The sequence below is a fragment of the Bufo gargarizans genome, chromosome 2, assembly GCF_014858855.1.
Source record: "Bufo gargarizans isolate SCDJY-AF-19 chromosome 2, ASM1485885v1, whole genome shotgun sequence".
NCBI classification, from domain to species: domain Eukaryota; kingdom Metazoa; phylum Chordata; class Amphibia; order Anura; family Bufonidae; genus Bufo; species Bufo gargarizans.
The window spans coordinates 693,172,973-693,196,639 of NC_058081.1; the positions used below are offsets into that span (position 1 = coordinate 693,172,973).

The window sequence follows — 23,667 nt, forward strand, 5'->3', positions numbered from 1 at the left end:
CCAGATTCGCCCCTCGCGAACCTCCTCACATTATTCAGGTTTAATCCAACTTCGACCCTCGGCCGCACTCACCGACCCAAGGGCACCAACTATTGGAATTAAACCCCTTCCAGGCTATTAGCCCAAATAGGATCCCCCAGCCTGCCATTCACCACAACGTCCTAGATGCACGCCGCCAGAGATATAGCCATGCACCTTTTCCAAGTTTTGACTCCCAGGATCCCTCTTTTAAACTGCCACCTGACGAACATAGGTGTCCCCTCACCTATGTTAGTCCCTCAACACCTTAAAGGCCACTTCCAAGCCTTCTTGCAAGCCCAAGGTCCAGATGTCAATTCCGATCTTGTTAAAATGAACCCCATCACGCCTTAAAAACACAGTGGACGCCCCTTCCAAATCTTTATGTCTTCCCACAAAACCGCCCTGTCTCCTCACAAAACGATCTACTTCCCAACTGACCTCTCCAATCTCCAAGCCCGCCGAGTAACAACATCCGACCATACCACCAACAATCCTGGAAAATCAGCCAACAACCTCTACAAATCCAACTTGATGTCCCTAATAATATCTGGATCGACGTACGGCCAAGTCGTTCCCTCACGCGTGTAGAACCACTATATCCGGGGGGCGATCCAATGATGCGTAATAACAAAATTCAGGGAGCACCTATCCCCACAACAAACCACGTAAACCTATCCAGCGAACCTGTAAATCTCCAACATCAAAACCCAACTGACAACCGTTCCTGCGTACGTCTGCTCTGTGAGCCCCCCCAGTACAGATAAAAGTGACCAAAAATCCAGGCTAAACACAAAATAGGCCCTGAAAGAAATACAAAAGAGAAAAACCCGTCAGCAACATACTGCAAAACCATTACTTGGAACCCAACAACTACCATCCACCCTCCCTCAGCTCACATGTGACAGCAAATGCGGACGGATGTAGGAACGGAAGCTTGCGGACCACCACCTACCTATAGGCCTAATCACAGCCTCTCCCAGGCCCCACATAGATACTTCAGTGACTGCACCTATCCTGAATGAGGATGACGCAAACTCATTAGCTACCAGGCCTTCTGCCGCCAAGCATTTCCAGAATATTGCCACGAACTGAAAGCGAGACAATGCCTCCCCGTTCTGATGTATTAAAAACGGCCCAGCGATATCCGGCCTAACCACCAAGAAATCCCTAACACATTGAACCGGGAAAGCCACTGACTCCCCCCAGTGATCGCAATACAATTTGAATTTCCGCAATAACCATCGCAACCCATTGTCACGGCTGAGGATGGGGGAAACCCTCAGCCGTGAGATGCCAGGTGTTGTAGTGGCTACTCGGCCATGAGAACAGGATAGGGAGCAGGTCACCTCCTACAGAGTCCCTATCCTGACCCTAACTCCTAACTTGCATGGGCCGACCTTTGAGGTAGGAGGACCCATGCGCAGGAACCTCGGAGCCCTATCTTACCCTCCGCAGATCCCTGCGCTAGGAGCTGGGTAAGATGACCTACTCCTCCTTGACACGGAGGAGCAGGAGTCTCAATGGCCAAGCTGTTGGGAAGAGGGGAACAGAAACAACAATACGGAAATGGCAGGCGAACAACAAGTTCACCAACCTGCCACAGCCTTGCTGACTGGATCCCTACACAAACAGGGATCCAGAACCGTATGCTGCACAGAAACATATAAAAGTCCCAACAGAAACAACTAGCTACAACACACACAGAAAGACATAGGCATACAACTATACATTTTGACCATAACATAGACCTATGACCACAGTGGTGGCTCTCACAGGCAGAATGGGAAACACAGGAGGCTGCTCCAGCTAGCAAGGCTGCAGCAACCTACTGAGCCCTGCCAACGCCCCAGACTATATAGGCCAAGAAGCCACACCCACAGTCGGACACACCCAGTGACATCACACACACACTGGGAAGGGAGTTAACCCTACAAACACCACAGAAGGGAAACTCACATAAAAGGGAAAGTGTCCAACAGAACACAATGTGGCTGTTGCCGTTGGCAACGACATGGGTGGCAGCCGTCCAGGGAGTCAGCCCGAGGGCCAGGACAGTGCCACCACATGTACACAACAACCAAACGTTGCCACGGGCAACCACAGTGCGGGGAATGATGTCCGTGCGCACACAAACATAAAACACAGTGCACACCAGACATACAAACGTGCATACACACACAACTCCCCGGGAACCGCACACAAAGCTGATGTCCGCGGCAACCGCACTGAGGCCAACTACTTCTGCCTCAGCTGCGGTTGACACAACAACCAAAACCGCGGGCAACTGTATGCGGCTCCCAAGGAGTCACGACCATAACTGTGGCCGTGACACCCATATGCACACTGCACGACGTCTCCTAGCTGCAAGCCACCTGCCCCAAATTTACTCTGCTCAACCAACTCAGATACTCTAAATGCAGCAAAAAACACTAACGAGAAAGCAGCCCGAAACAAGCACACTTCATAACCGGCTACACAAATCACACCCACCTGACTCCACAGATGCTGCCAGAGGTCGTATGATACCTGGTGTCGCGTGTCCCTGGTAAGGGTACTCCGCCGGAAACCTTTTAACGCTTGACGCACCAAGAAACATTTTAAAACATCCACCAAACCCCGCATGCGCAACCAAAAAGCGACCACCGACACCCTCTTAACCACCCCTGCTGTTGCCATGGCCAAACGCCGACAGAAAACCCTGCCCATAGGCAAAATCCGGTAAGCGAAGTTCAGCTTACCCAATACCGACTGTATCTTATGCAACTTAACTTTTTTAGCCCTCCGTAAACTCACAACTTCCGCTACAAGATCAAGCAATTTTTCCTCAGGCAAATGACATTCTATCTTAACCGTATCAATACCAATGCCTAAGAGTTTTACAGAAGTCGCAGGGCCTTCCGTTTTCTCAGGGGCCAACAGGACCCCAAACGCTGCCGTCACGTGCTCCATCGTGTGCAGCAAAATAGAACAAGTCCGCTTGCCAGCCGGCCCCAAGAACAAAAAATCGTCCAGGTATTGCAGCACTGAATGGCAACCGGACTCCTGCTTCACCACCCATTCAAGAAACAAACTAAGAATTTCAAACAACGAACAAGAAATTGCGCAACCCATAGGCAAACAACAATCCACGTAAAACTGCCCTTCCCATTTGAAGCCCAACAGATGAAAACTCTCCGGATGTATAGGCAGCAAACGAAAAGCTGCCTCTATATCCATTTTTGTCAATAACGCACACTGCCCCAAACACTGCACCCAAGCGACAGCCTCGTCGAAAGACGTATAGGACACGGAACAAAGCTCCCGATCTATACCGTCATTCACAGAATTCCCGCTGGATAAGACAGATGATGAATGAGCCTACACTTATTTGGCAATCCTGGCAACGGAATTTTGGAAAACGGTCCCGCCACTCTGCCCGCCCTAACCTCCTTATCAATATATGCTTGCATGACTCCCGGCCTAGCCAATGCCGAAAATTCCCCTGCCCCAACTGACGTGCACTGGATCCTAAAACCTTCAACAAATCCTTTCCGCAGCAAATCCGCCGCAGCCCTCCTAGGATACTTATTTAGTAAAGGAAGCATCTCTTCCACTCACACCGGCGTCAGACCTCTTCTGAGCAGCCTCCCGTCCCTTCCCTTTTCCCTGCTTAAAACATCGGCTAAAACAATGGGAACCCCCACATCCGGAACATTCATGTTTAAAACGAGTCGGACAGGAACTTACAGTGCCCCTCGTTGAGCTGCCAACAGCACCCTTTTCTACCGCCAGAAGGTGACTCTGCTGTTGGAGTACCCCCTGATATCCCTCGAAAGGGATGCACCCCACCCTTAGGGGCAGCCATAAGTCGCATCCACAGACTGATATCATTGTGGTCCCACCTTGAATTAGGCCGTATGGACCTACGCTGGCGAAACTGCTCGTCATATCTAAGCCACCCCACCCCGCCATGTACCCTGTACACCTCACCAATTGAATCCTTATACCCAAAAAGCGCGGAGCAATGCTCCCAAGCCTTTTCACCAACTACACTCGTCAATATGGCAAAAGCCTGTAGCCAATTTGCAAATGTGTGCGGTATCAAACAATACCGACACCTCTCCTCCTCCTACTTGCCCTCATCCGCCTTCACTCTTTTAAGATTAAACTTCTCTAACAGCAACAGTGAGAAAATCTCAACGTATTAATCCTTGTGTATCTTCTCTCTAACCTCAGGTTTCAAATGAGCCCCCAACGGCCCCTCAAAGCACATGTAAACCACCCCTTTTGCTGCATCCGCTAACTGCACCAACTCCGGGACTCTGCCTTGACAGAGAAAGTTTCTGCCTCCGCTGCCGGTATAGCTGCAGGCGCCATCGATGCCGGCGCAGTAACTACCGGGGGAACTTTACTCCCCACCAGCCACCCCAGCATGTTTGCTCCCAAACCGGCCCCATCTGTCGGTGCCCACGCCGCTGCAGGCGAAGGCGCTGCTCCCGACCCAACTCTTGCCAACAAAACCGCCAAACCCTCTAGCAATTCTTACACCGTCCTGCTGCCCCCATCAATATTAGACACACCCGCCCCCGCAACATCACCCGCAACCCCCCCCCCCTCCGTTCCCCGCTCTCACCTGGCTGTCCCTGGGGAAGGATCCCAGCAGCTGCAGACCACCCCCGTCCTTGTTTCTGCATTACCCTGGAAGCACCAGCCACCGCAGCCGGCTCAGCCGCAGTCCCGGCCGTCGCCTCCTGTCCATCTTCCGAGTCCTGGTACACTTCACCTTCCTCCTCCGAATGGTGCAACGGCGACCTGTCTCCACGCCTGTTTATGGACTTTCCAGGAATTTGTGGTGGTTCCCTATAACATCACATTTCAGTGTGGCACAGGTGGAGTCGCAACAGATACATGGCACACACACAATTCATTTTAAGCAAAATGGTCAACTTTACTGAAAAGATTTGCAGTGTAAAAGGGCGTCCAAATCAGGACCACAGTCCGGCTGATTGTACAGTCAGGTCCATAAATATTGGGACATTGACACAATTCTAACATTTTTGGCTCTATACACCACCACAATGGATATAAAATGAAACGAACAAGATGTGCTTTAACTGCAGACTGTCAGCTTTAATTTGAGGGTATTTGAGGGATAATAATCATAAATCAAACTTTCACTTTTTAATACTTGGTTGCAAATCCTTTACAGTCAATTACAGCCTGAAGTCTGGAACGCATAGACATCACCAGACGCTGCGTTTAATCCCTGGTGATGCTCTGCCAGGCCTCTACTGCAACTGTCTTCAGTTCCTGCTTGTTCTTGGGGCATTTTCCCTTCAGTTTTGTGAAATACATGTTCAATCGGATTCAGGTCAGGAGATTGACTTGGCCAATGCATAACATTACACTTCCTTCTCTTAAAAAACTCCTTGGTTGCTTTTGCAGTATGCTTTGGGTCATTGTCCATCTGCACTGTGAAGCGCCGTCCAATGAGTTCTGTAGCATTTGGCTGAATATGAGCAGATAATATTGCCAGAAACACTTCAGAATTCATCCTGCTGCTTTTGTCAGCAGTCACATCATCAATAAATACAAGAGAACCAGTTCCATTGGCAGCCATACATGCCCATGCCATGACACTACCACCACCATGCTTCACTGATGAGGTGGCATGCTTAGGATCATGAGCAGTTCCTTTCCTTCTCCATACTCTTCTCTTCCCATCACTCTGGTACAAGTTGATCTTGGTCTCATCTGTCCATAGGATGTTGTTCCAGAACTGTGAAGGTTTTTTTAGATGTCGTTTGACAAACTTTAATCTGTCCTTCCTGTTTTTGAGGCTCACCAATGGTTTTCATCTTGTGGTGAACCCTCTGTATTCGCTCTGGTGAAGTTTTCTCTTGATTGTTGACTTTGACACACATACACCTACCCCTGGAGAGTGTTCTCGACCTAGCCAACTGTTGTGAAGGGTGTTTTCTTCACCAGGGAAAGGATTCTTCTGTCATCCACCACAGTTGTTCTCCATGGTCTTCCGGGTCTTTTGGTGTTGCTGAGCTCACCGATGCGTTCCTTCTTTTTAAGAATGTTCCAAACAGTTGTTTTGGCCACGCCTAATGTTTTTGCTATCTCTCTGATGGGTTTGTTTAGTTTTTTTCAGCCTAATGATGGCTTGCTTCACTGATAGTGACAGCTCTTTGGATCTCATTTTGAGAGTTGACAGCAACAGATTCCAAATGCAAATAGCACACTTGAAATGAACTCTAGACCTTTTATCTGCTCATTGTAATTTGGATAATGAGGGAATAACACACACCTGGCCATGGAACAGGTAGGAAGCAAATTGTCCCATTACTTTTGGTTCCTTAACAAGTGGGAGGCACATATGCAAACTGTTGTAATTCCTACACCGTTCACCTGATATGGATGTAAATACCCTCAAATTAAAGCTGACAGTCTGTAGTTAACCACTTAAGGACCACAGGTTTATACCCCCCTAGTGACCAGGCCCTTTTTTACAAATCGGCACTTCACAACTTTAACGTTTATTGCTCGGTCATGCAACGTGGCACCCATATGAATTTTACCTCCTTTTCTTCTCACAAATACAGCTTTCTTTTGGTGGTATTTGATTGCTGCTGACATTTTTCGTTTTTCTGATATTAATCAAAATAGACCGCAATTTTCTCAAAAAAAGTGTATTTTTAACTTTTTCTGGTAAAATTGTTCAAATATAATTACATTTCTTTACAAGTTTTTGTCAGAATTTATTGTGCTACATGTCTTTGAAAAAAATAATAATCCAATAAGTGTATATTTATTGGTTTGCGCAAAAGTTATAGCGTTTACAAGCTATGGTACAAAAATTTGAATTTCCGCATTTTGAAGCAGCTCTGACTTTCTGAGCACCTGTCATGTTTCTAGGAGGTGCTCGAATGCCAGGATAGTATAAATACCCCCCAAATGACCCCATTTCAGAAAGAAAATACCCCAAAGTATTCGCGGAGGGGCATGGTAAGTTCATGTATGATTTAATTTTTTTTTCACAAGTTAGCAGAAAATTACACTTTCTGAGGAAATAAATAAATAAATAAAGTTTCCATTTCTGCTAACTTCTGGCAAAAAAAATAAAATCTCCTATGGACTCACTATGCCCCTCAGTGAATACCTTGAAGTGTCTACTTTCCGAAACGAGGTCATTTTTGGGGTGTGTTTACTGTTCTGGCATTTTGGGTGGGGCTAAATTGTGAGCAACCCTATAAAGCCTAAAGGTACTCGTTGGACTTTCAGCCCCTTTACGGACCTAGGCTGCAAAAAAGTGTCACACATGTGAGAAGTAGGGCAATGTGTTTTGGGGTGTATTTTTACATATATCCATTCTGGGTGAGAGAAATATCTCTGTAAATTGACAACTTTGTATAAAAAAATGTAAAAAGTTGTCATTTACAGAGATATTTCTCTCACCCAGCATGGGCATATGTAAAAATACACCCCAAAACACATTGCCCTACTTCTTCTGAGTACGGCGATACCACATGTGTGACACTTTTTTTGCAGCCAAGGTGCGCAAAGGGGCCCAAATTCCAATGAGTACCTTTAGGATTTAACAGGGCATTTTTACTTCTCGCGCTTTAGGGCCCCTAAAATGCAAGGGCAGTATAAATACCCCACAAATGACCCCATTTTGGAAAGAAGACACCCCAAGGTATTCTGTGAGGGGCATGGCGAGTTTTTTTGTTTTTATTTTTTCTTACAAAGTCTCATATTCCACTAACTTGTGACAAAAAATAAAATTTTACATGAACTCGCCATGCCCCTCACGGAACACCTTGGGGTGTCTTCTTTCCAAAATGGGGTCACATGTAGGGTATTTATACTGCCCTGCCCTGGCCCGTGAGAAGAAGTCTGGAATCCAAATGTCTAAAAATGCCCTCCTAAGGAGAAGTAGGGCAATGTGTTTTGGGGTGTAATTTTACATATACCCATACTGTGTGTGAGAAATATCTCTGTAAATGACAACTTCTTACATTTTTTATACAAAGTTGTCAATTTACAGAGATATTTCTCTCACCCAGCATGGGTATATGAAAAATACACCCCAAAACACATTGCCCTACTTCTCCTGAGTACGGCGATACCACATGTGTGACACTTTTTTGCAGCCAAGATGCGCAAAGGGGCCCAAATTCCAATGAGTACCTTTAGGATTTCACAGGGAATTTTTACGCATTTGGATTCCGTGAGGGGTATGGGGAGTTCATGTAAGATTTTTTTTTTTTTCACAAGTTAGTGGAATATGAGACTTTGTAATAAAAAAAAAATGTCAATTTCCGCTAACTTGTGCCCAAAAAAAAAGCTTCTATGAACTCGCCATGCCCCTCAAAAGTGATCTTTATAGCGCCGCAGCGATTTTACAGTGTTTTTGCAGTGATCAGAAAAAAAAAATTCTGTCACTGCAGTGGGGCGGACTGAACGCAAGTGTGCGCACAAGATCAGGCCTGATCGGGCGAACACTGCGTTTTTTGTAGAGCCTATAGAACATGTCCTATTCTTGTCCGCAACGGACAAGAAAAGGCATTTTCTATATAGTTCTGGCAATGTGCGGATCCACAAAATGCGGAAAGCACATTGCCGGTGTTCGTGTTTTGCGGATCCGGAAAACACATACGGACAACTGAATGGAGCCTTACAGGGGGGTGCTCAATGACAGGGGGGTGATCAGGGAGTCTATATGGGGTGATCAGGGGTTAATAAGTGACAGGGGGGGTGTAGTGTAGTGTGGTGATTGGTGCTACTTTACAGAGCTGCCTGTGTCCTCTGGTGGTCGATCCAAGCAGAAGGGACCACCAGAGAACCAGGTAGCAGGTATATTACACGCTGTTAACAAAACAGCATCTGATATACCTTTCTGGGGTTAAAAAAATCGCATCTACAGCCTGCCAGCGAATGATCGCTGCTGGCAGGCTGTAGATCAACTTCTTAGCTGCACGTCGCTCACGCGAAATCTCGGCTCTCGCGAGATGACGCGTAGATGTGTGACGGAGGAATAACCCGGCCGCCCGCAGGACACATCCCTGCGTTAGGTGGTCGGGAGGTGGTTAAAGCACATCATCTTTGTTTCATTTCAAATCCATTGTGGTGGTGTATAGAGCCAAAAATGTTAAAATTGTGTTGATGTCCCAATATTTATGGACCTGACTGTATATACATGTAACAGGTCTTCCCACTTAGCTTATGGCCAAACTACTCATTCATCTGAAAACTTCCCACAGATCCTTTTGAGTAACAAGGCACATGGACGTCTTTGTGTCCTTGAGCTCGTTGTGGAGCAATCACAGTGTAGTTCCCCAACAGTCATACCATCTGGGACTGTTCCTCACCAGCAATATTTTGGACAGGGCACGGACAAATTTTAGTCGCCGGACACTGTATGATGCAGTGAGCAGTTACATTGCCTATAGGACACCAGCAATGAACAACAGAGTACTTTTCAGATTGAAGACCAACTGGTGACCAAAAGGTCCTGTGCACATGTGAACAGCATATTATCTAATTGCAATAATACAGTTGGCCACGAGGTGGCGGCATAGTACCAGGAATAGTAGAATTTAGAATAGTATAGAATCTGTGTGGGAATGAAACTTTTATTTATTTAACATACTCACATGCTTCCCAGACAATAGCATTACACTGTCCCCAATGGGGCATAGTAAGATTTAGACAATGTGTCAGGTTCCCATTTTAGGAGATTGGGGAAGTGGGTCCCTCTACACCCTGCAAATTCATACTGGTATCCATGATTGCATCTTTCCCTCAACGTCTCAGTGACTCCCTATAGTGACTATTACATCTATATATGTGACACAGTAGTTGTGGTCACCGTTAGCACAACTAGAAGAAACAGATGCTTCAGATGTGGACAAAACCAGAGATGAAAAAAAAATAGTAACTCTATGTTGCCCTCCCTGAGACGTTTCGGTGGTCTGCCACTTATGTGATAATCAGTGTTTGTGCAGAGAAAAGCTGCTGGAGACAGTCTGGCTCATCCATGAGCTCCTGCTGTCCCTGACCACCTACTGCAGTCTATCAATCAGCGGCAGGTGGACGGAAGGAACGGGGCCTCATGAATAAGTTGGACTCTTTTCGGACATTGTGTGACTCTTCTCCGACATGAACAGAAAGTTTTGCATAGCCCTCAAACATTAGCCAATAAGTGACAGACTGCTGCGATCAATGTGTTTGCCGCTTCCTTATGATGTCCTTAGTGAGGGCCGCATTTTCCTTGCAAATCTGTCACCACATACGTCATTATGAATCCAACTTACATGCGAGATGTGACCTCGTCAGTACTATGTAATGGTCTTTGTCCTATGTCAATATGTGACCTCATTGTGTAGAAATCAGCATTTTTCTTTTGTGCTAATTAGCCCCTGGGTGCAACAAGGTCAATGCCGTTGCACCTTGCTGCACCCGAGGCTCCACTCAAGTCCCTCCTGTACCCCCACCACTTTGAGTGATAGGGCATAAGAGTGAAGACGTACTCATGTGTGGCCCTGAAGTCTTGCGGCAGTGTGTTCGGTGTACAGTAAATGCACTTCAGGGTAGGGCCTGAGTACGCCTTCACTGCCTTGCACTGTTAGTAATTATGTATCTGGTGACAGATTCCCTTAAATTTCCTTCTAACTATTGGGGGAAAAAAATCATGATTTCTTTTTCGTTGATTTCAAGGTCCAATATCAGAGTTGGAATTCCAAGAGATTTTCATCAAATTGATGTATCAAGCTGCAACAAAGGTAAGGACAATTCCAACCAACACCAAGGCTGGGTTCACACTGGCACTACCAGCATCCCTTGTTCTGCTCTGCTACAGGAGCAACTAAAATAACTAAAGTGCAGGATTTGGCACCATTGGTGCCAAAAGGACCCCTTGGACTATGATGGTGCCTGTGCATGCAGGACTTTTTTGGGGTATTTTTAATGGAATTTTAAGATAACCTTGATGGTGGGAAGTCTGCTAACTTCATCCCCACACCGAATGTCCTCGGCTGTAAGCTTTCCAGCCTTCAGCACCTAGTGGTCACTGGTGGCACTATTCATAGTACTGTCTCTGTAGCAACCTTCATGCCTCATTGCTTAGCTACTATATCTCCAGTAGTCTTATAAAGTTGCATGTGCATTGAGCAGGACTGGGGTATGCACTCTGACGCCAAATTATGCAATGGCTGGGTCAGGTGTAGGTGATAGTCTATAGTTTTGTTTGTGACGCCAATTGCAGCGCGCGCAGGGTACAATCACAGGGCCCTCCACGGTGTTATAACTCACGCCCCACGTTAGGAATGCCAGAGTGGGGTAATGTCTCTGTATGGTAGTAATAATGGTGTCAACGGTGTCTCCTACCTGGGTACAGCTGGACTCGTGGATCCTTGCTCACCTGCAATAAATTGAGTGTAGTGCTAGTAGGAATAATAGAGGAATTTGCAGCAGAAATTGAGATCCAGACCTTGGGTGAAGTTCAAACTTGTCTTTACTGATTGCAACTTTCATCAAAGCAAGATACAGCTTTAGTCTTATGTCCTAGCAGGTATTGGCAATGGTTGGCAGGAATTTATCTTCTGCTCTATCAACCTGGAGCTTGCAGGAAAGGACATCTGCTTGTAGCTATATACTGTGGCAGGAATTTGGCTTCTGCACTCTCTATCTCTTCTGCTGTCTGGGGACTGACTAGCTGAGGAGGAATATGGCTTCTCCTGGGTCTCTGGACTTTACTCACAGTTAACTTCTCAGGGTATGCTTCTTCCTGGAACTGGAGTCTGTCTGCTTGCTTCTTCCAGCTGAGTCTGCAGGGCTCAGTCTGGGGATTTGATCTATGTCTCAGCCAAGACAAGATCCTTGTTTTCTTCTCTATCTCTGGGAGCTCCTAACATGCACACCCTACTCATAGAAGGTGGTGGGCTACACTACTTCTAACTTCCTTCTCTCCCCATGCTGCAGGATGTGGGCACAGCCCACTCTGCTCACAGAGGGGGGAGCTAAGCCGGAATGAACTATTAGAGCTTAGATAAATTAAACTGAACCTAACTCCTTGCTAACATATTGAACATGGGAATTACAGCAATATACATTTAATAAGGTTTTATGCACAATTGTTAGGATATAATTAAAAATTGCATCAGATGACATGTTTATACTCTTAGGAGATTGTAGCGGGGTAAAAGAGTTTAGTAAAACAACTCTGGGGTGTTACACATGGACCAGTAGCATACATACAGTGAGGAAGAGAAGTATTTGAATACCCTGCGATTTTGCAAGTTCTCCCACTTAGAAATCATGGAGGGGTCTGAAATTTACATTGTAGGTGCATTCCCACTCTGAGAGACAGAATAAAAAAAAATAAAAAATCTGGAAATCACATTGTATGATTTTTAAAGAATGTATTTGTCTTGCACTGCTGAACACAAGTATTTGAACACCTGTGAAAATCAGTGTTAATATTTGGTACAGAAGTCTTTGTTTGCAATTACAGAGGTCAAACGTCTCCTGTAGTTCTTGACCAGGTTTGCACACACTGCACCAGGGATTTTGGCCCACTCCTCCACACAGATCTCCTTTAGATCTGTCAGGTTTCAGGGCTGTCGCTGAGCAGCACGGAGTTTCAGCTCCCTCCAAAGATGTTCTATTGGATTTAGGTCTGGAGACTGGCTAGGCCACTCCAGAACCTTGTTATCCTGGCTGTGTGCTTCGGGTTGTTGTCGTGCTGGAAGACCCAGCCACGACCCATCTTCAATGCTCTGACTGAGGGAAGGAGGTTGTTGCTCAAAATCTCACAATAAATGGCCCCATTCATCGTCTCCTTAATACAGTGCAGTCGTCCTGTCCCCTTCGCAGAAAAGCACCACCAAAGCATGATGTTACCACCCCCATGCTTCACAGTAGGGATGGTGTTCTTGGGATGCAACTCATCCTTCTTTTTCCTCCAAACACGACGAGTGAAGTTTAGACCAAAAAGTTCTACTTTGGTCTCATCTGACCACATGACTTTCTCCCATGCCTCCTCTGGATCATCCAGATGGTCATTGGCAAACTTCAGACGGGCCTGGCCATGTGATGACTTGAGCAGGGGAACCTTCCATGCAATGTATGATTTGAAACCATGACGTGTAGTGTTCTACCGACAGTGACCTTTGAAACTGTGGTCCCAGCTCTCTTCATGTCATTGACCAGCTCCTCCCTTGTAGTTCTGGGCTGATTCCTCACCTTTCTTATCATCAGTAATACCACACGAGGTGAGATCTTGCATGGAGCCCCAGTCCGAGGGAGACTGACAGTCGTCTTTAGCCTCTTCCATTTTCTAACAATTGCTCCAATAGTTGATCTATTTTCACCAAGCTGCTTGGCAATTGCCCCATAGCCCTTTCCAGCCTTGTAGAGGTCCACAATTCTGTCTCTGGTGTCTTTTGACAGCTCTTTGGTCTTACCCATGGTAGTAGTTGACATCTGACTGACTGTGGGGTGGACAGGTGTCTTTAAAGAGCTCAGACAGGTGCTACTAAGGGTACTTTCACACTAGCGTTTTTCTTTTCCGGCATAGAGTTCCGTCCTAGGGGCTTTATACCGGAAAAGAACTGATCAGTTTTATCCTAATACATTCTGAATGAAGAGCAATACGTTCAGGATGCATCAGGATGTCTTCAGTTAGGTCTTTTTGACTTTTCAAAATGCTGCGGTTTTATCTCCGGCCAAAAAAACTGAACACTTGCCTGAATGCCGGATCCAGCATTTTTGTTTTCCATAGGAATGTATTAGTGCCGGATCCGACATTCAAATTGCCGCATTGACGGATCCGGTATTCCGGTCTGTGCATGCGCAGACCTTCAAAAATGTGAAAAAATAAATACCAGTATTGCAATGCATTTTTCTGACTGATCAGGCATTTTTCAGACGGATCAGGATCCTGATAAGTCTGAAAAATGCGTTCAGTCAGAAAAAATGACATGCGTTTGCATACAGTTTGTCTGATCAGGCAGGCAGTTCAGGCAACGGAACTGCCTGCCGGGATCAAACAACTCAAGTGTGAGAGTACCCTAAGGGTACTTTCACACTAGTGTTTTTCTTTTCCGGCATAGCGTTCCGTCCTAGGGGCTTTATACCGGAAAAGAACTGATCAGTTTTATCCTAATGCCTTCTGAATGGAGAGTAATCCATTCAGGATGCATCAGGATGTCTTCAGTTCAGTCTTTTTGACTGATCAGGACGGAGATAATACAGCAGCATGCTGCGGTTTTATCTCCGGCCAAAAATCCAGAATACTTGCCTGAATGCCGAAACCGGAATTTTTTTCAATAGGAGTGTATTAGTGCCAGATCTGGCCTTCAAAATATCGCAATGCCAGATCTGTCTTTACGGTGAAAAAAATAAATGCCGGATCCGTTTTTCCGGATGACACCGGAAAGACGGATCCGGCATTTCAATGCATTTGTAAGACGGATCAGGATCCTGATCCGTCTTACAAATGCCATCAGTTGGCATACGTTTTGACGGGGAACTGCCTGCCAGATTCCTCTGCCGCAAGTGTGAAAGTACCCTAAGTTAGATTAATGAGTGGAATAGAGGTGGACTTTTTAAAGGCACAGTAACAGGTTTTTGAGAGCCAGAATTCTTGCTGTTTCTCAGGTGTTCAAATACTTATGTTCAGCAGTACAAGACAAATACATTCTTTAAAAATCATACAATGCAATTTCCTGCATTTTGTATTCTGTCTGTCAGATTGGGAATGCACCTACAATGTGAATTTTAGACCCCTCCATGATTTCTAAGTGGGAGAGCTTGCAAAATCGCAGGGTGTTCAAATACTTCTGTCATTTATTGTATTAGAGACCCCAATGCTGAACGTAGAATGTGAAGTGTTCGGGTGCCAATGGCCACCTTACTAGTCACATGGACTGTACAGAGCTGCAGGGCATGCTTTATTTTGTTCTGTTCTAGTTTAGGACAAGCTGTCATCTTGTAGTCTGTCGTCCCCTCTGGGAATATCTATAGTGCCTTTATTTAATGTTTTTATTGCAGGGATAAGAAGCAGACCATGAAAATATATGCTGATATGTATGATTTGATCCTGTGCACTCAAATTGCATGATGTTCCTGCTGCTGTATATGAATGATGCCATGCATGTGTTTTGCCTATCCATTGGATGATGGTGGTTGGCGATGCATAGTTGCCAACAGTCCCAAATTTGCTGGGACTATCCCTAATTTTCCGAGATAAAATCCCGGCAAATCCGGGTTGTCTTGGGCCAAAAACGGTGAGGGTTTATGTAAGCCCTGCCCAGAAATGGTTGTTCCTGTGTAGTATGAGGCATTCCTGGGTCAGGCCTAAATGGTCCAAATCTACCGAGAAGAATAAGTATGGCAATGTTGTAAGAAGGTGGAACGTGTACTGCAGTAGGACCTTTGGTGACTTGACCTTGTTGTGCATTAATCCAGTAAGACATTAGAGAGAGTAGAAGAGGGGTTCCTAACAGGGGAGACAATATGACGATGTTTGAGGCTGCTAGAGTAATTTGACATCATGGGGAGGATCTAGGTGATTGATAAAAGTGCCAGTTCTTATTACGTTCCTATGTCCATATTCAAGAAGTAACATGAAGGCTAATGAGAGTTTCCAGTATCATCCTGCTGGAGGTTTTGCTGGTGCCAGAGTTGCTGCCTCTACAACGTGCACCTTCCCCTCAAGAGAAACAGCCAGCTCCGTGCAGAGGCTGTGGAGCTAATAAAAGCTGCAGTTGCCATAGCTGTGGAGCACCATGAGGAAGTAGTGTCTCCAAAGGCAGGTGTAGAGACTAGGAAGGGAGCTCTAGGAGTGTAAATAATGGACTTTGTAACAGAGAACCTCCAGTGTATGGCTACCAACCAACTTCCTCATGTGTGTGCCATCATTATTTGAGAGACTGCAACCATTAAGTATGTGTGCCTTATCTGGTGAGCGACTGTAACCAACAAGCTTTATAAAACACTTAGCTGTGAGCCTGAGGACCATGTAAGGTTCAGTTGCATTTCATTCGCTGTCTCTGGCAGTTATTCAGTGTGAGTGTCAACGTTCCAGCAAGGTATGTATCCTGGTTCTGAGTAATGCACTGTTTCTTCTCACTCAGGTTCCTTAGAAGGTGATTGTTCTTACCATAATACCCCAGTGCAAAATACATTACCAAATTATCAAAGAATAATGTGGTTACCTATAAAGCAGTGTTGCCCTTTTAGAGAACTGTGGCATTAGTTTTTTTCATGCAGTTTTGGAAGCCAAATAAAAAAATAAGTTTTGCTTCGAAAACACAAAGAAATCATGTATTCTGAACTGGTGACTTTATTTTAACAGGCAATACTTTTGTTTATGAAACATGCAAAACTGGAATGAAGCTGGAATATCCCAGTGGATATGCTATGAAGAATGTGTGGTACCCAAAGGGATGCAGTGTGCTGCCCTATGAAAGCCTGGAAGAACTGGACACGTGTCTGCAAGGGAAGTTTATTCACATGTTTGGAGACTCAACTGTAAAGCAATGGTTTCACTACATTGAGAGCAAAAGAAAAAGTAAGTTTTGATTATAACAAAAGAGTAAAAATGTAATTCTAGATATCAGAGACTTACGCAGTGGCGTAGCTAGAAATGACTGGGCCCCACAGCAAATTTTTGAATGGGTCCCCCCGCCTCCAGTATTTTTTTCAGAACCCCTTCCTTTCATGCTGCCCCCATTTCTGTGGCTAGTAAAGATCGCTCTCTCAGACCAGGCCCGGCAGCTGTTCCATCCGTTTCCTACACTGTTGAGGGGGCCCTGACAAAATCTTTTAGTCCTCCTCTTCCTCGATGGGCCCCCTTCTGGGTCAGGGCCCCAAAGCAGCCGCTTCCCCTGCTTCCCCTATAGCTACATGCCTGGACTTAAGGTAGATGGAGTTTCCAGTAAGGGCAGGGCTCATGCACACGACTATGTTTTTTTCCCCCTGCATCCAATCTTTTTTACGGCTCGGATGCGGACCCTTTCACTTCAATAGGGCCACAAAAGATGTGGACAGCACATTGTGTGCTGTCCGCATAGGTATGTCCGTTCCGTGGCACCCGCAAAAAAAAAAAATCAAACCTGTGGCAGTTACCTTCAGGAACTTCCATGGCTTCTCCACCAACATATATTTGAAGGTAGAATAACTTGTCAACTGGACTGAAGCAATGATGCTCAATGATCATTTCAAAACGTGCCTTCCCCTTTATAAACTTCAGTACGTCCGCTAAAAATACAGTAGGTTCCGGAACGGGAAGTCTAGCTAGGACTGTTCTCTGTGGTCTTGCTGGGACAATGGTTATAACATTCTCCTAAGTATTGCCGTGGCATCTAGGAATAGAATCATCCGGTTCTATTTTCTCACTTAGTTCTGAATTAGGTGAGTCCTTTTCTTCATCTTTTCTGGTAGAGATAGAGGGTAAATTCACACACCTTTTTCCTAACACTGGACTAGGCCTCTCTTTTTTTTATGAGCAGGGATGAAAGGATAATTACTTATTTCTTCACTACATGCTGGAGATTTCCTTCCATTCTCCTAAGCATATGAAGGAAAGTAGTCTGGCTTCTATGATCTTAACTTCTTTCTGCCTTTCTAGACTTTTAAATTCAGCTTCCATTTGATGGCACTGCGCCTCTATTTCAGCTTCCATGTGATGGCACTGTGCCTCCATTTCAGCTTCCATCTGATGGTGTTGTGCATCCATTTCAGCTTCCATCTGATGGCGTTGTGCATCCCTTTCAGCCATCAGTTGACACTGCCGATGGCAGCTTCCATCTCAATTTCTGCTTTCTTGACAGCAAAGTTGTTCAGCTAATTCCTTTCTTTTGGGTGAAGTATTTAAGGACTCTGATATGTGGGTGGCACTTCTGCTAGCGAAGGAAGTCACACTTGAGATTGTGGTTCCCCCTAAGGACCTAGCATAGTCTCTCATAAAAAGCTTGCTCATTCTACTTTAACTTCATCATAGTTTGCTGCAGATGATATTTCTCTCATGAGCTTTACTAAATCTTTAGTGACCGCAGTACATGTGTCCATATTCCTTACAATATCCTGGGAAGGTGTCGTAAGTGACCGCAGGTTGACATATGCTGCCATAAGCTCTGATTCAGATTCTTCTACCATCTCTACCATATCACTCAAGTTCCTTTTTATACTTTCTTGCTTTAGCTTTCTACGAATGTCTTTAATGTATGATTTCCACTTCTCATACATTCTGGCGAACTTTTTTCCTTTTAATGCTGCTTCTTGCTCCAAATTTTCCATCATCTTTTGGGTCTATCTAGCTTTGAATCCTCTAACAGTGGCATGGTAATACTAGGCTCAGATTTTACTTTAAATGCAGTACTGACAATCAATACGAATAATAAGATGCCGTTCACTTTAAATGCAATATTGACAAATGCAGAAATAAATGACTTTCACTTTAAATGTAAAAGCGATAAATGCAGGCAATAAAAGACTTTCACTTTAAATGCAATAGAGTCCGTGTAATACAAACTGTCCTTTGTTTTACTTTAAAGTTTTTATCTGATCACAAAATATCTCTTTATGTCAATGTCTATATGCAATGATAAGTAATAAAAGGAAAGCTCTGACCTTATTCTGAAGAGCAGGATACTGCGATCTGAAGGTTGCTGGAACAAATGTCTGTCTTAAAGGAGACTTGTCTTTTCTTGATGTGATACTCTGCGCTGACTTGCAATGCTCTGTGCAGACTTGCGATGCTCTGCGCTGGGTTGTGATGCTTTGTGATGACTTGCGATGATCTGTGATGACTTGCAATGCACTGGCTTGGATGCGCTGCTGCAGGATTTGGGCCTAGTGGCGGGAAACTAGCTGGCTGCAGTACGTGGCCTCTTCGTGGATAGCGGCGCGGGCACTCTAGCTCTGGACTTTGGTCTCCCACCATGCGTCTCTTTCTCTCTCTAGGGATCGCAAGAGGGTTGGCACTCTTTCTCTACTTTCTTGCCTTTGCCGTTCTGCCACTTTAAGAGTCGGCTGCAGTTTGACTAATGCACACGTTCTATGGCCTCTATGCTAGCTCCGCTGAGGTGTCTTTGCTTGCTCACTCAGGGAACAGTTGCTGCACAGCGGTATATGCTGACGCTCCGCTGGTCTAATGCGCTCGTTTCTGTGCAAGTTGAGGAGCGATATTGCTTCTCCCTCTGAGGGTTATAGTTCCACTGTGGCAGGCGCAGCACTATGAAGTGCCTTTTGTGCTGTGGCATTAGAAACATTTTAATATCTCTGACTTTTAGTCTAACCAGACTGTCTATTACTCTGTAATTCCTCTAGCGCCGTTCTATGGAAACAGTAGGTTTAAAGAGCACACCAAATGCTTCAAATAACTTCTTTATTTCTTCATATAACACTGCTGCCTCTGCAGCAGATAGTCCATGTACAAAACACGTGTTGAAAAGATATCACAAAATAGCGGTATGCATAAGATGGTGGTTCAAATGTTCAATCTTGTCATTCAACATAAAATGGTGGATATATTTCTCTCTCGAGTATCTGTACTCTCACTGTAAGTTATTTAAGCACTTTATGATCTCTCTGAGAGGAATATCTGAGGTATAACAGTTCTACTGGCTAAACTAGATTTGCAGTTTGCAGTAACTATTTTCAGATTGGTTCAGTATGACCTGGTATGGTTGTATGCAATTTGGATTGCAATATGGAATTTGAATTTGGATTGTGAACTTTGTAGTTTGCAATTGTATGGTGGCAACTGAATTTACAATTGGTGGAACTGTAAGTAAACACATATTTCTACAAACCGGATTCCCAAAAAGTTGGGACACTAAACAAATTGTGAATAAAAACTGAATGCAATTATGTGGAGATGGCAAATGTCAATATTTTATTTGTAATAGAACGCAGATGACAGATCAAACGTTTAATCCGAGTAAATGTATCATTTTTAGTGTTGAGCGGCATGTCCCATATTCGAATTCGTGAAATTTCGCGAATATTCGAAAGAATATTCGTAAAATATTCGCGAATATTCGAATTCGTTATTATTTCGCATATGCGATAATTCGAATTTTCGCATCGCATAATACATATTATGCGATGCAAAATTCGCATGTGCGCTAATGAAATTGCCTTACGAAGATTCGCAACTCAATTCAATCACTAATGTATGAATGCAAAGCCCTTTGCCTCTGTTCTGGGACAAGTGTAGATATTCGCATGTGCGCTAATAAAATCGCCTTATGAAGATTCGCGCCTCAATCACTTTCTAGGCAATGTGAGTAAGATCTGAGCTTTTGGACTTTTGGGAATCAATCGAAATACAGTGGGGGGTGATGACAGTAGTTGACAGAGTACAAATCAATGTAATCTGTAAGGTGGAAACTAAAATAAAAAATACGAATATTCGTAAATCGAATTTTACGAAGTTCGAAGTATTCGCGAATATGGTGCTATACTATATGAATGCACAGGCCTTTGCCTCTCTGTTCTGGGGACAAGTGTAGATATTCGCATGTGCGCTAATATAATCTCCTTACGAAGATTCGCACCTCAATCACTTTCTAGGCAATGTGAGTAAGATCTGAGCTTTTGGACCTTTGGGAAACAATCAATTATATGTGTACTGTAATTTTGTGGAAAAAAAAACAAAAAAAAATGAATATTCGTTTTTACGAATATATGGCACTATATTTGAAATATTCGCGAAATCGCAAAGTTGCGATATTCGCGAAAAAATTCGCTTTTCGAATATTCGCGCTCAACACTAATCATTTTAAAGGAAAAATACGTTGATTCAAATTTTCACGGTGTCAACAAATCCCCAAAAAGTTGGGACAAGTAGCAATAAGAGGCTGGAAAAAGTAAATTTGAGCATAACGAAGAGCTGGAAGACTAATTAACACTAATTAGTAGGGATGAGCGAACTCGAACTGTATAGTTCGGGTTCGTACCGAATTTTGGGGTGTCCGTGACACGGACCCGAACCCGGACATTTTCGTAAAAGTCCGGGTTCGGGTTCGGTGTTCGTCGCTTTCTTCGCGCTTTTGTGACGCTTTCTTGGCGCTTTTTGAAAAGCTGCAAAGCAGCCAATCAACAAGCGTCATACTACTTGCCCCAAGAGGCCATCACAGCCATGCCTACTATTGGCATGGCTGTGATTGGCCAGAGCACCATGTGACCCAGCCTCTATTTAAGCTGGAGTCACATAGCGCCGCCCGTCACTCTGCTCTGATTAGCGTAGGGAGAGGTTGCGGCTGCGACAGTAGGGCGAGATTAGGCAGATTAACTCCTCCAAAGGACTTGATTAACTGATCGATCTGCAGCTGTGGATCATTGAGCTGCTGATCCTCAATTGCTCACTGTTTTTAGGCTGCACAGACCGTTTGTCAGTCACATTTTTCTGGGGTGATCGGCGGCCATTTTGTGTCTTGTGGTGCGCCAGCACAAGCTGCGACCAAGTGCATTTAACCCTCAATGGTGTGGTTGTTTTTTGGCTAAAGCCTACATCAGGGTGAAGCTGTCACACCAAGTGCATTTAACCAGCAATAGTCTGTTCATTTTTTGGCCATATACAAAATCAGGGGCAAGCTGCGCCTGTCACCAAGTGCATTTAACCCTCAATGGTGTGGTTGTTTTTTGGCTAAAGCCTACATCAGGGTGAAGCTGTCACACCAAGTGCATTTAACCAGCAATAGTCTGTTCATTTTTTGGCCATATACTAAATCAGGGGCAAGCTGCGCCTGTCACCAAGTGCATTTAACCCTCAATGGTGTGGTTGTTTTTTGGCTAAAGCCTACATCAGGGTGAAGCTGTCACACCAAGTGCATTTAACCAGCAATAGTCTGTTTATTTTTTGGCCATATCCCAGTCTAATTCTGTCACTAAATCCATACCGGTCACCCAGCGCCTAAATACTAGGCCTCAAATTTATATCCCGCTAAATCTGTCCTTAGTGCTGTAGCTGGGCGAGTTATTTAGTGTCCGTTCAAGCACATTTCTTGTTCTGGGTTGAAATACAATTCCCAATTTAGCAATTTCATAATTTAGTGGTTTCTGCTATATCAGAGCTATTTGAAATCTATCCCTAAAAGGGTATATAATATTCAAGGTGCACATTGGGTCATTCAGAATAACTTCACACACACCCGCTACTGTGTATTTCCAAGTCTAATTCTGGCACTAAACCCATACCTGTCACCCAGCGCCTAAATACTAGGCCTCAAATTTATATCCCGCTAAATCTGTCCCTAGTGCTGTAGCTGGGCGAGTTATTTAGTGTCCGTTCAAGCACATTTCTTGTTCTGGGTTGAAATACAATTCCCAATTTAGCAATTTCATAATTTAGTGGTTTCTGCTATATCAGAGCTATTTGAAATCTATCCCTAAAAGGGTATATAATATTCAAGGTGCACATTGGGTCATTCAGAATAACTTCACACACACCCGCTACTGTGTATTTCCAAGTCTAATTCTGGCACTAAACCCATACCTGTCACCCAGCGCCTAAATACTAGGCCTCAAATTTATATCCCGCTAAATCTGTCCTTAGTGCTGTAGCTGGGCGAGTTATTTAGTGTCCGTTCAAGCACATTTCTTGTTCTGGGTTGAAATACAATTCCCAATTTAGCAATTTCATAATTTAGTGGTTTCTGCTATATCAGAGCTATTTGAAATCTATCCCTAAAAGGGTATATAATATTCAAGGTGCACATTGGGTCATTCAGAATAACTTCACACACACCCGCTACTGTGTATTTCCAAGTCTAATTCTGGCACTAAACCCATACCTGTCACCCAGCGCCTAAATACTAGGCCTCAAATTTATATCCTGCTAAATCTCTCGTTACCGCTGTCCTGTTGTGGCTGGGAAAGTTATTTAGTGTCCGTCAAAGCACATTTTTTGTTCTGGGTTGAAATACAATTCCCAATTTAGCAATTTCATAATTTAGTGGTTTCTGCTATATCAGAGCTATTTGAAATCTATCCCTAAAAGGGTATATAATATTCAAGGTGCACATTGGGTCATTCAGAATAACTTCACACACACACGCTTCTGTGCATTTCCAAGTCTAATTCTGTCACTAAATCCATACCGGTCACCCAGCGCCTAAATACTAGGCCTCAAATTTATATCCCGCTGAATTTGAATACAATACATTGGGCCAAATAATATATTTGTTGTTGTGGTGAACCATAACAATGAGAAAAACATCTAGTAAGGGACGCGGACGTGGACATGGTCGTGGACATGGTCGGACATGGTGGGTGACGTGAAGCCTCATTCTCTGCTATGACATGCAGACTGATTCTCTGCTGTCATGAAGCCAGATTGTCTGTTACGGGACCTCTCTGCTCTGCCTGTGTGCTAGGCCTAAATATATGCCAATGGACTGTTGCAGTGGTGGCTGACGTGAAGCCTCATTCTCTGCTATGACATGCAGACTAATTCTCTGCTGACATGAAGACAGATTCTCTGTTACGGGACCTCCCTCCTCTGCCTGGGTGCTGGGCCTAAATATATGCCAATGGACTGTTGCAGTGGTGGCTGACGTGAAGCCTCATTCTCTGCTATGACATGCAGACTGATTCTCTGCTGACATGAAGCCAGATCGTCTGTTACGGGACCTCTCTGCTCTGCCT

At 44.6% G+C, this 23,667-nt stretch overlaps 1 protein-coding gene across 1 annotated transcript in view; it reads left to right on the forward strand.

Moving 5' to 3' along the window:
• Window positions 1-23,667, forward strand: part of LOC122926314 (NXPE family member 1-like) — a 42,434-nt gene that overhangs the window by 8,504 nt on the left and 10,263 nt on the right. Inside the window, exons 2-3 of the mRNA XM_044277687.1 lie at window positions 10,729-10,813; window positions 16,387-16,585. Coding sequence (XP_044133622.1) covers window positions 10,729-10,813; window positions 16,387-16,585 — 284 coding nt within the window. The remainder of the gene's footprint in view (window positions 1-10,728; window positions 10,814-16,386; window positions 16,586-23,667) is intronic.